The 15326-nt window shown below is 42.7% G+C and overlaps 1 protein-coding gene across 1 annotated transcript in view; it reads right to left on the reverse strand.

The window, feature by feature from the left end:
* Window positions 1–7202, reverse strand: part of LOC144511850 (uncharacterized) — a 51767-nt gene extending 44565 nt beyond the window's left edge. Inside the window, exon 1 of the mRNA XM_078242224.1 lies at window positions 6966–7202. Within this exon, the coding sequence (XP_078098350.1) occupies window positions 6966–7092 (127 nt within the window). The 5' untranslated portion in view covers window positions 7093–7202. The remainder of the gene's footprint in view (window positions 1–6965) is intronic.
* Between the last annotated feature and the right edge of the window lie 8124 nt (window positions 7203–15326).

A 15326-nucleotide genomic window follows, 5' to 3' on the forward strand; every position in this document is an offset into this window, starting at 1 on the left:
CACTTTTTACAAATGTGTTTGTGTCGCATAAGAACAACAAGAGAATAGCTTTTTATGGAGTTCAATGGAAAGACAACAAAATAATTTAGTAAATTGACAAATTCTATCAGAAAATATTACAGAAAATGATTAACATGGGTTATATACCAAAGAACATTTTTATTCAAAATACTATAAAAGCATTCCCAATTGAGAACCAGTTCAGTCACCTTTTTGTCAAAACGCTGGGTTACTATATTTCCCAGGTTAGGTTTCAGAAACAGCATTTTTAAAAATTCTTTCATGGGATGTAGGTGTCGCATTTCCCCTGGAACTGAGTGGCTTGCTAGGACAAGAGGGCAATTAAGAGTCACATGTAGGCTCGACCAGATAAGGACGACAGATTTCCTTCCCTAAAGGACACTAGTGAACCAAATGGGTTTTTCCGACAATTGTCCGTGGTCATCATTAGACTTTTAATTCCACATTTTTATTGAATTCAAATTTCACCATCTGCCGTGGTGGGGTTTGAACACAGATCCTCATTATAGACCTAGATTATAGTCCAGTGACAATACCACAACACAACCACCTGCCTTGAAGGGTGTACAGTATTCACTCCAAAGCCATGGCATCATGAGGAAGCATTCAATCCTTGGTCTTTAATGACAGATCAGGAACTAAATTTTGCATATATATATTTTATATACATTAATTTATTGAAAGTGTTATAACGACCCTATTTTAGTTTATGAATGTTGAGCTTTGCTCTGCAAGTTCACAATTTGCAGCCTCATATCAAAGAAGAAGTGACACAAAAGAGACAATGAACTGCTGCAACATCACAGAATATTTTCCTTACAGATTATAGTGTTGTACTCAAGACACATGCTTAGAGAAACAGCATGCTCTGGGCAAGATTCGAGACTGCTTTACTGCAAATAACATTCTGAATTAAATAATGTACATTTTTATTATTGTTTACACCAACTGGTTAAGTCTGTCTTGCTCCATTCCATTTACTTTCTTTCACGTTTTATTATTCAGCGTTACAAAATCTTTCCTCCCACATCCACTCTATTAAAAAAAATCTGCCCAATTACATTCTGCAGAATAATAGTCTCTCTAAGTTACAGCTACCACTGCAGTTCTGCCTTTATTGCACTACATACCTTTAAAAATAACATTTATAACATGCTACCCGCTTTTAATGCAATAAATTATCACAAAGCACAAAGAGGAAACCAAACACCTGGCCTTAGAGGAAATACCCAAAGGCACAATTGAGTGGATTGATTTTCATTAGCTTTTAAAAAATGTGGGAAGAAGATGTGAAATGGGATTCCTGAATGTTGAGGTTTTGACTTTGATGGAATAGTGGGATGTCTGGTGAGGATATGTATGTAGGGCCTCAAGGGTACAACCTGGGGCAGAGGACTGGAGGAAATTGCCGAACTAAAGTGCGGTAAAGCCACTGAGGAATCTCTAGACAATAAGGATCATTTTGAAATCAATGTGCTGGAGGATGGGAAGCCAATGGAGATCAAAGGATGACTGGAACGCTGGCCAGGGAGCATTTGAGGAGAGAAATTCAGAGTTCAGGTCGATGACCTTTCATCAGAATGGTCTAGTATATTACAACAGTCAAGCTTAGATTTGACAAGGGAATAGATGTTGAAAATAAATTTAAAAACACAAATATACTCAAACTTAACTGTCCCATTTACATCCCGCCCATCCCAACCCATCTCATGAGTCTCCTCAACCTCATATGCACCTTCTCGCCAATTATTAGAACCAATCACACCCTGTGATCCAACTACCATTACAATTAATGACAGTAACACTACAATGGCAGCTGTATACAACATGGCTGAACTAATAAACGGCAACTCCCAGATATCTTGCGATGCACACTATTATCCTGTTGTTAAAGTGAATCACTCAATCCTTTAAGGCTACAACGTCTTATTATCAAATAAATACTGGATTAGGTCAATTAGAATCTAATTACTCTTCAGGTTGTGCAAGTGACAGTCCACGATAAATGCCTGGCTTTCTCTCCCCACCATCGAAAGCTACAAACATTTTGATTCCTGCATCACCGAGGTATTTTCAGTTGCTGTGGGAGTTTTCCCTGTACGTTCAAAATAAATGATTTGGCTGCTTCACACTTCTGTTTTCAAAAAAGTGTTAACAGACATTGATGTGCATTGGATGCACTATTTTATGGCAAATATAGATGTGGAGGAAGCAAAAATATAAATAAGTTGAGCATTGGAGTTGATATTTAATATTTTAAAATCTCATGTGGCTTGGAGCACAGCTTGCATGTTGTAATGTAAGTTTCCTAGGCAACCTGAATAGCAAAGACAGATGTAATATACCCACTTGACTATAGGAAAAGAGGGAAATAAATTATTAGGTTGCTTTGGCAGAGGTATAAAGTACAAATGAAGAAGCTGTTATGTTGTTGCATAACACACTGACCATACTACATCTTGAGTACTGGGTGTAGTTCTGGTCAGCAAATTGTAGGAAAGATATTATTGGATTTCAATGTGACCAAGAGATACATTGAGCCGACAGTACACACACAGGCTATTCAACATTACTGGTCTATATCAGCATTTATGCCTCACACAAGCCTCCTCCTATCCCTCTCCATTTATCCTTATCCAAATACTTTTCTGTTCCTTTCTCCCTCATGTGCTTATCTAACCCCCTCTTAAGTGTAATTTGCCTCAAACACACCCTGTGAAACTGCATTCCACATTCTTCACACTCTTTGGATAAAGAACATTCTCCTGATGTGAGCAAATTGAATTGTGCTGGGTGGCAGGAAAAGGAGTTCTGGACGTTAGTTTATTTTTATTCATTCATGGGACATGGGTGTCGTTGGCTGGCGTGCATTTTTTGCCCATCCCAAGTTGCCGATGGAGGGCAGGTGAGAGTCAATCACATTGCTGTGGCTCTGGAGTCACATGTCGACCAGACAAGGTAAGGATGACAGATTTCCTTCCCAAAGGACATTAAGAACCAGATGGGTTTTTCTGGCAATTGATAATGGTTTCATGGTATCGGCAGATTCTAAATTCCAGATATTCTTTTTTTATTTGAATTCAAATTCCACCATTGGTCGTGGTGAGATTCGAACCCGGGTCCCCAGAACATTAGCTGAGTTTCTGGATTAATAATCTAGTGATAATACCACTAGGCCATCGCCTCCCCTGTCTTCTTCTGGAGAAGAATTGGCAAAGCTGAACCAGGTGAGTTTTTTGGCTACAGTAGAAGTTTCATATACAGGGAACATTATTTTAAAATAATTAAATTAGAAATGTGAATGAAGGACAGAGAGAAGATAATCTTTGTACGGCTAATATAAAGGAAGAGTGAAGGTTGTATAAGCAGATTTTCTAAATGAGTTTTAAAAAATGGACGCATTAAGAGTTCGATCAAAAAGAAGTACCCAAATAATTATAATGCTCAATGTAACCTAGTGAGATATATGACCACCTGAATATTTTGAAATTTACTGTCTGGATTGTGACATTATATTTAAATCCTGCATTGTTGGAAGTACATTGCTGCTTTAGCCGATGGTTATCTTTTGCTGAATCAAGAATGAGGTCTTGTCTGTCAACCTTTGAGCTCTGATACGGTGCATCTGAAGAGTGGTTACATTTCAAACTTCATAAAATCATAGGATCCCTACAATGCAGAAGGAGGCCATTCGACCCATTGAGTCTACACTAAATCTGACAGAAAAAGCCCTTTCCCATAAACCCACAAGTTTACCCTGCTAATCCCCCTAACCTACACATTTGGGACACCCAGGGGCAATTTAGCATAGCCAATCCACCTAACCTGCACATCTTTGGACTGTGGAAGGAAACCAGAGCACCCAGAGGAAACCCAAGCAGACATGGGGAGAACATGCAAACTCCACGCAAGGCCGGCATTGAACCCAGGTCCCTGGCACTGTGAGGCAGCACTGCTAACCACTGTGCCAATGTGCCACCCAGATGTCTTTCCTTTTTACATTCAGAGGGGAACCAGTAGATGTATTTGGACTTTCAGTAGGTGTTTCACAAGGTACTTCACAAAAAGTTAAGTCATAAAATAAGAGCCCATGGTGTTGGAGGTAGTATATTGGCATGTATAGAGAATCGGTTAATGGGCAAGAAACAGCGAGTGGGGATAAGGGGTTCATTTTCAGGTTGGCGACTTCTAACCAGTGGGGTTACACAGGGATCAGTGCTATATTAATGGCTTGGAGAAAGGAAGTGAATGTACTGTAGCCAAATTTACAGACGACAGAAAAACAATGCAAAGGCAAATTGCAAGGGAGATACAAACAGTTTACGAAGAGATGTTGATAGATTAAGTAAGTGGGCAAAAAGTTGGCAAATGGAGTATAATGTGGGAAAATGTGAAGTTGTTCATTTTGGACAGGAGAACAACATAATGGAATATTATTTAAATGGGGAAAACTGCAGAAAGCTGCAACACAAAGGGACTTGAGGATACTTATGCACGAAACACAGAAAGCTAGCACGTAGGTACAGCAAGTAATCAGAAAGGCCCTTATTTCAACAGGGTTGGAGTATAAGAGTAGGGAAGTCTTGCTACAACTGCACTTATTGGAATTTAGAAGAATGAGAGGTGATTTCATTTGAACTTATTGGATTCTTAAGGATTTTGATAGGGTAAATGCAGAGAGGATGTTTCCCCTAGGGCATAGTCTCAGAATTAAGGGGCGCCAATTGAGGTGAGGAATTCCTTTTCAGGGGGTTGAGAGTCTTTGGAACTCCTTGCCACAGAGAACTGTGGGAGCTGAGTTATTGTATATATTTAAGGCTAAGATAGATACATTTTAGATCAGTAAAAGTAGCAAGGATTAATAGGGAAAGGGCAGGAAAGTGGACGTGAGGAATGTTGGATCAGCCATGACCCTACTGAATGGCGGAACAGGCTCGAAGGGCCAAATGGCCCATTCCTGCTCTGTTTCTTATGGTCTTACTAATTTATATGTGAAGTTTCAGATTTGTTTACGACCTACAAATTTCCAGGCAGCAGCTTAACATTCATTACATTGGGCAATTATATTAAACACTTTACATTCTTTAGAACAGTCATGTTGCATTTTCTAATTAAGTTTCATAAATGTTGCTTCAAGGAACCCAAGTCCTTGCTGTGCATTAAATGAAACTGAAGGGGATCTCTGATTATGTACAATCAGGAAACAATTTCCCCGGCCTCTGGTGAATTTTTTTTTTATTAAGCTGTCTTTTGATTTTGATTACAGAATTCCCTTGTCGGCAAGGACTCCACAAATTGAAGCCGATGGCACCACCCAGAATATCCCATCAGTGAGCCCAATTACATAAGTGATCCGAGACCATTTATGGTCGAGCTCGGTTTCTGTTGATTGTTAATATAGGTTAGAAGCAGCATAACACGCTCACCACCTACCCCCCAAAATGCCTGACACCTCTACTGTGTTAATATGAATTTTCCATGTAGAACATCTTTGTGAGTCTCTGCCTTTCCTTACAATCCAAATTCTCATGTAAGTTGTGTGTTTAATTCAAATCTATTGCCACGTTAAATCCACTGAACTCTTCAAATTCTGAAACGGATCAAACTCAACTACCTTCTCAATCTGAACACCCAAGTCAATTTGGCAATACATTGAGTAAAAGGTCAGGGTATTGCTAAATTCCACACTTAAAATAGTCACTGACTACTTCTGTCCACACACCACATACATGGCATTTACAGATTAGAAACAGACCATTCACCCCCACAGGCCACTGCCAAGAAAATAGTCACTAACAAAGTATTTCTCTAAAAAAAGTATTTCATTAACAATGTATTTCTTCCACTATGTATGGTATTGGTGCAAAACTTAAAATTAAACAAAGCAGAACATTTTTTAAAAATCTATTGTGGTTAAAGGAAAGAAAAACTTGCATTTAAATAGCACTTTTCACAACCTCTGACATACCAAAAGCACCTTATAGCCTAAATACTTCTGAAATGTATTCACGATTGTAATGTGGGAAATGTGGCAGCCAATTTGCACACTACAAACTCTCACAAAACAGCAATGTGTTAACAACCAGATTATCTGTTTTTGTGAGGTTGATTGAAGGATAAATATTGGTCAGGACACCGTGGATAACCCCCCTGCTCTTCTTCGAAACAGCACTATGGGATATTTTTAATTCAGTAAGAAGTTTAACAACACCAGGTTAAAGTCCAACAGGTTTATTTGGTAGCTACCAAATAAACCTGTTGGACTTTAACCTGGTGTTGTTAAACTTCTTACTGTGTTTACCCCAGTCCAACGCCGGCATCTCCACATCATATTTTTAATTGGCAGGACGGCTGGATCTCAGATCCTCCCTACCCTTGACCGTTGCCTCGCTGTATTCACAGTATAAGCATTTCATGTACATACCAAAATAAAAGAGAGACGGTGTATCTAATATCAAACTGAGATTATGTCATCCATTTTGTACACTGAAAAGGGGTATGTTCCTCATGGCCAAATCGGTTCCAAATCATGGGTAAGTCTGCTGTGGCATCCCATCCATTGGGAACCAGACACTGGCCAAAGGCATTTTCCCTGGGAGTTTATTGGGAGTGAGATTTGCATCCATTGGATAAACTGGATTTGAACTCAATTTAAAAAAAAACAGTGATGAAGAAACCAGTGGCTGCACCCACTCCACCATTTCATTTTTTTAAAAGCCCTTTTCTCTTTAAACTTGCAACAGTGAAATGAAAATCATTTATTCATGCCCTTTTTCACACATCTGACCAGCTTCCAGTCAGAATTTACCCTCCATCTCTATGCAAGCAGCTTGGCTAAGATGAGAGGGGGAAATACAGGGACTTTCTATGATCACATTTGCTCTGGTTTCTATGGCTCAGGGTGCAGTTTCCCCAGCCCTCACACCCTGACAGTAAACACTCACCCAGTTGCTGCAGTTCAGCGGCGGCAGGAATGGCCTGGCCTGGCGGAGGGGTCACCGCATAGAGCGACGGAGAACTTTTCCTTCTCAGAAGTTTACTGATGGTCTCCCCGGGCCCCGACTTCCTCATCGCCGAAGGTGAGGATGGAACAGGAGGGGGGCTGCTCAGCTCCTCATGGCCTCAATGCGGAGCCGGGCTCCGGCTGTCTGCCTCTCTCGCTCGCGCTCGCTGTCGCTCTCTCCTTCCTTCTCCAGCCCAGCCCTCACAACCCGCAGTCACCACGGCAACAGCGCACACCATCCGCATTCCGGAGCGGCAGCTTCAACAGGTGGGAGCCAAGCCCGAATTTACTCTCGGTGCCTGCATCTTCCCAACAACAACTGCTTTCCTCCACCAGATTTATATGTTTTATTTTGCATTATTACCTGGAATCCCCCACAGTGCAGAAAGAGGCCATTCAGCCCATTCAGCCTGCACCCACATTTGGGTGGCACCAAAAGAGAAAATCTCAGCAGATCCGGCAGCATCTGTAGGGAGAGAAAAAAGCGGAGGTTTCGAGTCCGGATGACCCTTTGCATGGGTGGCACAGAGCTACCTCACAGCGCCGAGGACCCGGGTTCAATTCTGGCCTCAGGTGACTGTCTGTGTGGAGCCTGTACGTTCTCTCCGTGTCTGCATGGGTTTCCTCCCACAGTCCAAAGATGTGCAGGTTAGGTTGATTGACCACGCTAAATTGCCCCTCAGTGGCAGGGAGATTAGCGGGGTTGCAGGGATAGGACCTGGGGGAGTTGTTGTCGGTGCAGGCTCGATGGGTCAACTGGCCTCTTTCTGCACTGTAGGGATTCTATGAATCCCCACCTATCCCGCTATCCCCCCATCTATTTGCCCTGCTAATGACACTAGGGTGGGATTTTCCAGCCACGCTCACCCCACGACTGGAAAATCCTGCCAGAGTCAATGGACTTTTGCATGGTCTGTATCCCGCCTTCTACCATTCCCGTGGTGAGCAGGATGGGAAAATTCCGCCTTAAGGAGCAATTTACCATTGCCAATCAACCCAACCCCACATCTTTGCACTATACTTCTCGGCTATTTACAATATTAAGGATCTCAACCCAGCTCAATATTTATCCCAAGACCCGTTTATTCCAAACTCAGTGGAGTGGGACAGTGGTTAGCACTGCTGCTTCACAGCGCCAGGGACCCAGGTTCAATTTCGGCCTTGGGTGACTGTCTGTGCAGAGTTTGCACGTTCTCCCCATGTCTGTCTGGGTTTCCTTTGAGTGCTCCAGTTTCCTCCCACAGTCCAAACACATGCAGGTTAGGTGGATTGGCCAAGCTAAATTGCCCCTTAGTATCCAAAGATGGATTAGCCATCGTAAATGCGTGGGGTTACAGGGATAGGGTGGGGGCAAGGGCTTGGTTCAGGTACCCTGTCAGAGAGACAGGTGCTGACTCGATGGGCTGAATGGCCTCCTTCTGCACTGTAGAGATTCTATGATACAACATTTGAATGAATACATTAAAATGATTCCTTTCTCCACTTTATTGACATTGGGTTGGAGGGAGTGGGACTAACAACCCAGAGCCAATAGTGACTTAAAAGCCCACTCTGCAAATGGTGAAGTCAAATTTAAGCATTAGCCATGGACTCATTCACAGCACAGAAAGAGGACATTCGGCCCATAGAGCAATCCCTTCCCCTGCTCGATCACGTTAACGCCACATGTTTATTTCCTTCAAGTGCCCATCCAATTTCCTTTTGAAATCATTGATTATTTCTGTTTCCACCACCCTTGCAGGCAGTGAGTTCCAGGTTATTACCACTCACTGGGTAAATAGTCCTTCCCCACATTCCCTCTGGTTTGTCATCTGCTGAGCTTTTCCAGTATTTTCTGTTTTTATTTCAGATTTTCAGCATCTGCAGTATTTTGCTTTTACTATTTTTTTATTCATTCATGGGAAGTGGGCGTCACTGGCTAGGTCTGCATTTATTGCCCATCCCTAACTGCCCTTGAGAAGGTGGTGGTTAGCTGCCTTCTGGAACCACTGCAGTCAATGTGGTGTAGGTACATTTACAGTGCTGTTAGGGAAGGGTTTCCAGGATTTTGACCCAGCAACAGTGAAGGAAAGGCAATATATTTCAAAGTCAGGATGGTGAATGACTTGGAGGGGAACTTCCAGTTGGTAGTGTTCCAATGTGTCTGCTGCCCTTGTCCTTCTAGATGGTAGTGGTCGTGGGTTTGGAAGGTGCTGTCTAAGGAGCCTTGCTGAGTTGTTCAGTGCTCTTGTAGCTGGCACACACTGCTGCCACTGTTTGTTGGTGGTGGAGGGAATTAATGTTGTGGATGGGGTGCCAACCAAGACGCACTTAAAACTGTGTCTCTTGACTTTTGTGCCATCAGATAATAGCAATGGTTTTTCTTTGTCTTCCTTCTCCAAACCTCTCTCAATCATGTACAATGTCTCCACAGTCTCCTTTGCCCCAATGAGAACAACCTCAGCCATTCCAACCTAACCTTGTAGCTAAACCCTACCCCCTACTTCCCTCATCTATGAAACCATTCTGCTAAATCTCCTCCACATCCCCTCAAGGACGTTCACATGTTTCCTAAGGTGTGGTGACCAGAACTAGAGGTAGCACCATAGCTTTATACAGGTTCATCATAGCTACCCTGCATTTGTATTCAATGCCTCTATTTATAAAGCCCAAGATCTCATGCGCTTTGTGAACCACTTTCTCAATATGTCCTGCCACCTTCAAAGATTGATGCATGTGCTTTGTGACTGATGTGCCAATAAGTCTACATTGCCTCTCTCTATCCCTTTCTCAAAATACATCACCTCAAACTTCTCCATATTGAATTCCATCTATCATTGCTGAGCTATTTTTCTAACCTACCTATGTCCTGTTACAGCTGGCAATTGGTGTCATTAACTGGCAATGTTTAGGCCCAGTCTGTATTAGAAGTCACTTCAATTCCACACCATGGGGTTGACTCTTAATGCCCCAGTTGCAAATCAATCCAACATGGACAGATCAGGCAAAGGAATAAATCTCTCAGAACCATCCTCAACCAGAGGGTGAAATGTTTGGAAGTATTTTCATTTAAAGTCATGATCTCAGTCTACCTCCTCCCAAGGGCCCCAGTATCACACATATCAGCGCTCAGCCAGTTGGCTTACTTCATGTGACATTAAGTGTACGAGATACAGTGAATCAAGGCAGTGGACTTCAGTGACATCCTGGCTACAGTGCTGAAGGCCCATAGCTAAACTGTTCCAGGATAGCTATGACACAGGTATCTACTTGACAATGTGGAAGATTACCCTACAAAAAAATCAAGATAAATCTGACCCACTCAACATTGCGCTTCCTATCAATCATCAGTAAAGTGATCAAAGGAGTCATCAGTAGCAGAATCAAATGACACCTGCTACTAAGGTTTTGTCATAACATATGTGCTCTAGCCATCATTGACATGTTCCAGGCATGAACACAAGTGTTAACTTGCAGAGGAGAGATAAATGCAACCGTCTATGTCATCCATGGATCATTTGATTCAAGTATGGTACTAAAGGCCACTGGTAAAAGCTGAGGACCATATGGGGGAGGGGGAGGGGAGGGGGGAGGTGGCAGGGGGAGGGGAGGGGGGTGGTGGGGGGGGGGGGGTGGGTAGCAGTGGTCAAAGGGCAAATTCTCCAGTTGTTGGAGTTGTACCTGAAAAAAAGGAAAATGGTTGTGGTTGTTGGAGATCAGACGACACAGGTCAGAACATCCCCTGGATGAACCGTTGTTGTTGCTGCACCAAAGGACCTTCTTCTTCATGATGTCAGGAGAGGGAGTATTTTCTGACGGTTTCAGTGTTGAGCCCCATTCACAACTTCTCCACCTACAAAAGGATCTAGACTTGCGCTCAAAAGGAACAAATTGTACCACATAAATGTCAGGTAATGATTACCTTGTACAGGAAAAAAGCCAACCATTTCCCATTGGCCTTTGACGGTATCACAATTGTGCAATTTTCCCCTGTAAACAATCATCCTGTGGATTACTGAGCGGCGACTTAACTGGATCAACCATTGTGTCTACAAATGCAAGACAGAGGTGAGGTAGTCTGTGATGATTGGCTCATCTCCTGACCTCTCAAAATCTGCAACATTTACAAGGCTGAAGTCAAAAGTGTGATAGAAAACTCCACTCACATGGGTGAAGCTGGAATAGCAGAATCACAAAGTTCAACAGCAGAACAGAGCAATTTGTTTGATTGGCACCATTATCATCAGTATCTATCTTCTCCACCTCCAAATGAAACTCATCTCCAATCTCTGTGGCCTGGGGCTCAGCTCCTCCCTCTGCATATGAATACTGAATTTCCTAACCCACAGACCGCAATCAGTAAGGATAGGCAACGACATCTCCCTCCTCCACGATCATCCTCAACACCGGTGACCCACAAGGCTGTGTCCTCAGCCCCTTACTATACTCCTTATACACCTATGACTATGTGGCCAAATTCCCCTCCAACTCAATTTTCAAGTTTGTTGATGACATCACCATAGTGGGTCGGATCTCAAACAATGACGAGACGGAGTACAGGAATGAGATAGAGAATCTGGTGAACTGGTGCGACGACAATAATCTCTCCCTCAATGTCAACAAAATGAAGGAGATTGTCATCGACTTCAGGAAGCGTTGTGGAGAACATGCCCCTGTCTACATCAATAGGGACAAAGTAGAAATGGTCAAGAGCTTCAGGTTTTTAGGTGTCCAGATCACCAACAACCTGTCTTGGTCCCCCCATATCAAAACTATAGTTAAGAACGCCCATCAATGCCTCTATTTTCTCAGAAGACTATGGAAATTTGGCATGTCCACTATGACTCTCACCAACGTTTACAGATGAACCATAGAAAGCATTCTTTCTGATTGTATCACAGCTTGGTATGGCTCCTGCTCTGACCAACCCCGCAAGAAACTACAAAGGGTCGTGCACGACACCCAGTCCATCACTCAAACCAGCCTCCCACCCATTGACATGCTACACTTCCTATTGCCTCAGAAAAGCAGCCAGCATAATTAACGACCCCACGCACTCTGGACATTTGTCTGTCGGGAAGAAGATACAAAAGTCTGAAGAACGTACCAACTGACTCAAAAACAGCTTCTTCCCTGTTGCCATCAGACTTTTGAATGGACCTACCTCGTATTAAGTTGATCTTTCTCTACACCCTAGTTATGACTGTGACACTACATTCTACAATCTCTCCTTTCCTTCTCTATGAACGGTATGGTTTGTCTGTATATCGCGCAAGAAACAATACTTTTCGCTGTATAATACATGTGACAGTAATAAATCCAATCAAATCTCCAACTGCTGTATGTTTAATCTGCAGGATGAAGTGTAGAAAAACACCGAGATTACTATAAGAGCAACTCTCTCCCCTGCAAGCTCTACCATCCACCCTAACCAAAATCTCATGGGAACACCTCTCGAGTCATTTTCCATTCTGACTTAGACCTGCTTCTTTGATGCTGGGTCAATAACCTGGAATTCCCTCCCTATTGCCATTGTGGGAGCACCATCACTACAAGGACAGTCATGGTCAAAGGACAGCCATCGTCAATATTATCTTGGGCCAACAATGGAAGAGCAATAATTGCTGCCTTGCGTGGCATCCCTATTCTGACAGTGTTTTTTTAAAAACATGTTACATGATATATTGGTGCATTCAATGGACATGGAATGAGTATTCTTTTGTGATATTTCTATGTATTTTTCTAACCACTCATGTTCCATTTGATGCATTAAAGTACCACCAAGGGAGCTTCGTGATGCTTTGGCAAGTCACTTAATATGAAAACAATTTCATCTCTGAAGTTGTAATTATATAATTGAGGCATTAACACACTTTGGTATATTTCCCTGGATAGCTATAGTTCAGGGGTGATTTGCATTGCTCATAGTAAGTATTTATGAGTTCAGTGCAGATTTAATGCAGTTTTTCTTTTCTCTTAGTCTAGGTACAAAGTAGAGTCCATTTTGTCAAAAATGTTCAAAATTTAACATATTCAGGCAAAATCTTGGATGTACAGTTTTGGGGTATGTTCTCAATGTCTAAACTGTGACCACCTAATCAAAAGTCTGTCAATCACCAAGTACAAGAGGCTAGCTTGACCCATTTATATATTTTAATTAGTATTTTCAGTTTACCTATGTATCACCCAGTTAAATGTCATGCATATCTTTTCTTACTTTGCCAATTGTCAGGGGCTTACATGATTTAGATTTGGGAAAACACAATCAAGTTTCTGGTGGATGCTCATCAGATCCAACATACGGTTAAGGGGCCAGAGTCCAGCCTATCAAAGTTTTCCATCTGGTCCACCAACCAGTGATCAAAGTACATGTAGTGAGCCTATCAGTGCCAAACATGGGCAAGAAACTATTTTTGATTGGAGGAGAAGATAAATAACATTGCTCAGCCAGAGCCCTGTGCAATAGAGCAGTGGCAGTGAGGGCAGGGCAGGAGGTGGCAAGTGGGATGGGATGTGGCAAGAAAGAAGTTACAGTGAGATGGGAAGTGGCAAGGGAGCAGTTGCAGAGGGACAGGAGGTGATAATTGAATGGCTAAAAGGGGGCGGGAAGCAACGAGCAATCAGTTGCATAGGGCCGACAGCAATTTTGGTGGGGTGGGAGATGGCAAGGCAACAGTTATAGAGGAGCAGGGGTAGCAAGGGAACAGTTACAAAGGGGCAGGAGGTGGCAAGGGAACATTTTTTAAATTCGTTCATGGGCTGTGCCATCATTTATCCCTGACGATATTTAAAAGTCAACCACATTGCTAGGTTAATAAAGGAAGCAGATTTCGGACTGAGTTGAGAAGGAACTTCTTCACACAAAGGGTTGTGAATCTGTGGAATTCCCTGCCCAGTGAAGCAATTGAGGCTACCTCATTGAATGTTTTTAAGGCAAGGATAGATAATTTTTTGAACAGTAAAGGAATTAAGGGTTATGGTGAGCGGGCAGGTAAGTGGAGCTGAGTCCACAAAAAGATCAGCCATGATCTTATTGAATGATTTGAGGGACCAGATGGCCTACTCCTGCTCCTAGTTCTTATGTTCTTATGATCTGGAGTCACATGTAGGCCAGACTAGGTAAGGACGACAGATCTCCACCCCTCATTAGTGAACCAGATGGATTTTTACGACAATCGACAATGGTTTCATGGTCATCATTAGACTTTAATTCCAGATTTTTTACTGAATTCAAATTTCACCATCCGATAGTGGGACTCAAACCCAGGCCCCCAGAGCATTTGCCTGGGTCTCTGGATTAGTAATCCAATGATAATACCATTACGCCACTGCCTCCCCTTACAGAGGGTCAGGAGATGGCAAGGGATTGGTTACAGTGGGGCAGGTGGTGGCAAGAGAGCAGTTGTGTCAGGGCTACAGAGGGAACGGCTCTCTTCTGTCAATAGTCAGTGAGGTTCGATATCTCTGAGGAGCAAGGAGTTCATCTAAGAAGTTCATGGGTAAGAATATGCCCACAGTCAAAATGCCAGTGACGGCAAGGAGTTTGATGATGTGACACTGGATGGACAGGTAATTGACAGCATCCTCACCATTTCTCTCTCTGATCTCCATGAAGACAGGTGATGGGTTTTGTTTCTGTTCTAAAATCAAAATGCTTTCAATGTCTGAACTGGAGTCAGCACAGTAAGAAGTCTCACAGTACCAGGTTAAAGTCCAACAGGTTTATTTGGTATCACAAGCTTTCGGAGCGCTGCTTCTTCATCAGATGAGATGACCACTTCATCAGGTGAGTGGTTAACTCACCTGATAAAGGAGCAGCGCTCCGAAAGCTCATGATTCCAAATAAATCTGTTGGGTTTTAACCTGGTGTTGTGAGACTTCTTACTGTGCTGACCCCAGTCCAATGCCAGCATCTCCACCTCATGGAACGGAGTCATGGGGCTTTTCTAATAACTGCCATTGTTAGAAAATGACAGGGAAATCGGACGGTTAGTCTAGACTTCCCTCCAGCACTCTCAGGAAGAGGCTTCAGAACAACATCAACTGTGGATCAGACGTTTGATTGGCATGATGGCACTGGAGGACTAAAAAACTCTGAAAGAGTCACTATGCAGCACAAGGAATAAACTGGACTGATAAGTGGGGGTAAATGCTCGGTATTCAAGTGGAGAGATCATAGGAGAGAGAAAAAGCAAACAGACCAAACTATGTGAAAAAGAGACCTGTATCGCTTACTTGTGACTATGGCAGGTGAACAATGTCCTTCAATTGCAAATTAAACATTTAATTCAGTAATTTCTGCTGTTTTATCCGCCATGTGTAA

Source organism: Mustelus asterias, chromosome 25 (genome assembly GCF_964213995.1).
Source record: "Mustelus asterias chromosome 25, sMusAst1.hap1.1, whole genome shotgun sequence".
Lineage (NCBI taxonomy): Eukaryota > Metazoa > Chordata > Chondrichthyes > Carcharhiniformes > Triakidae > Mustelus > Mustelus asterias.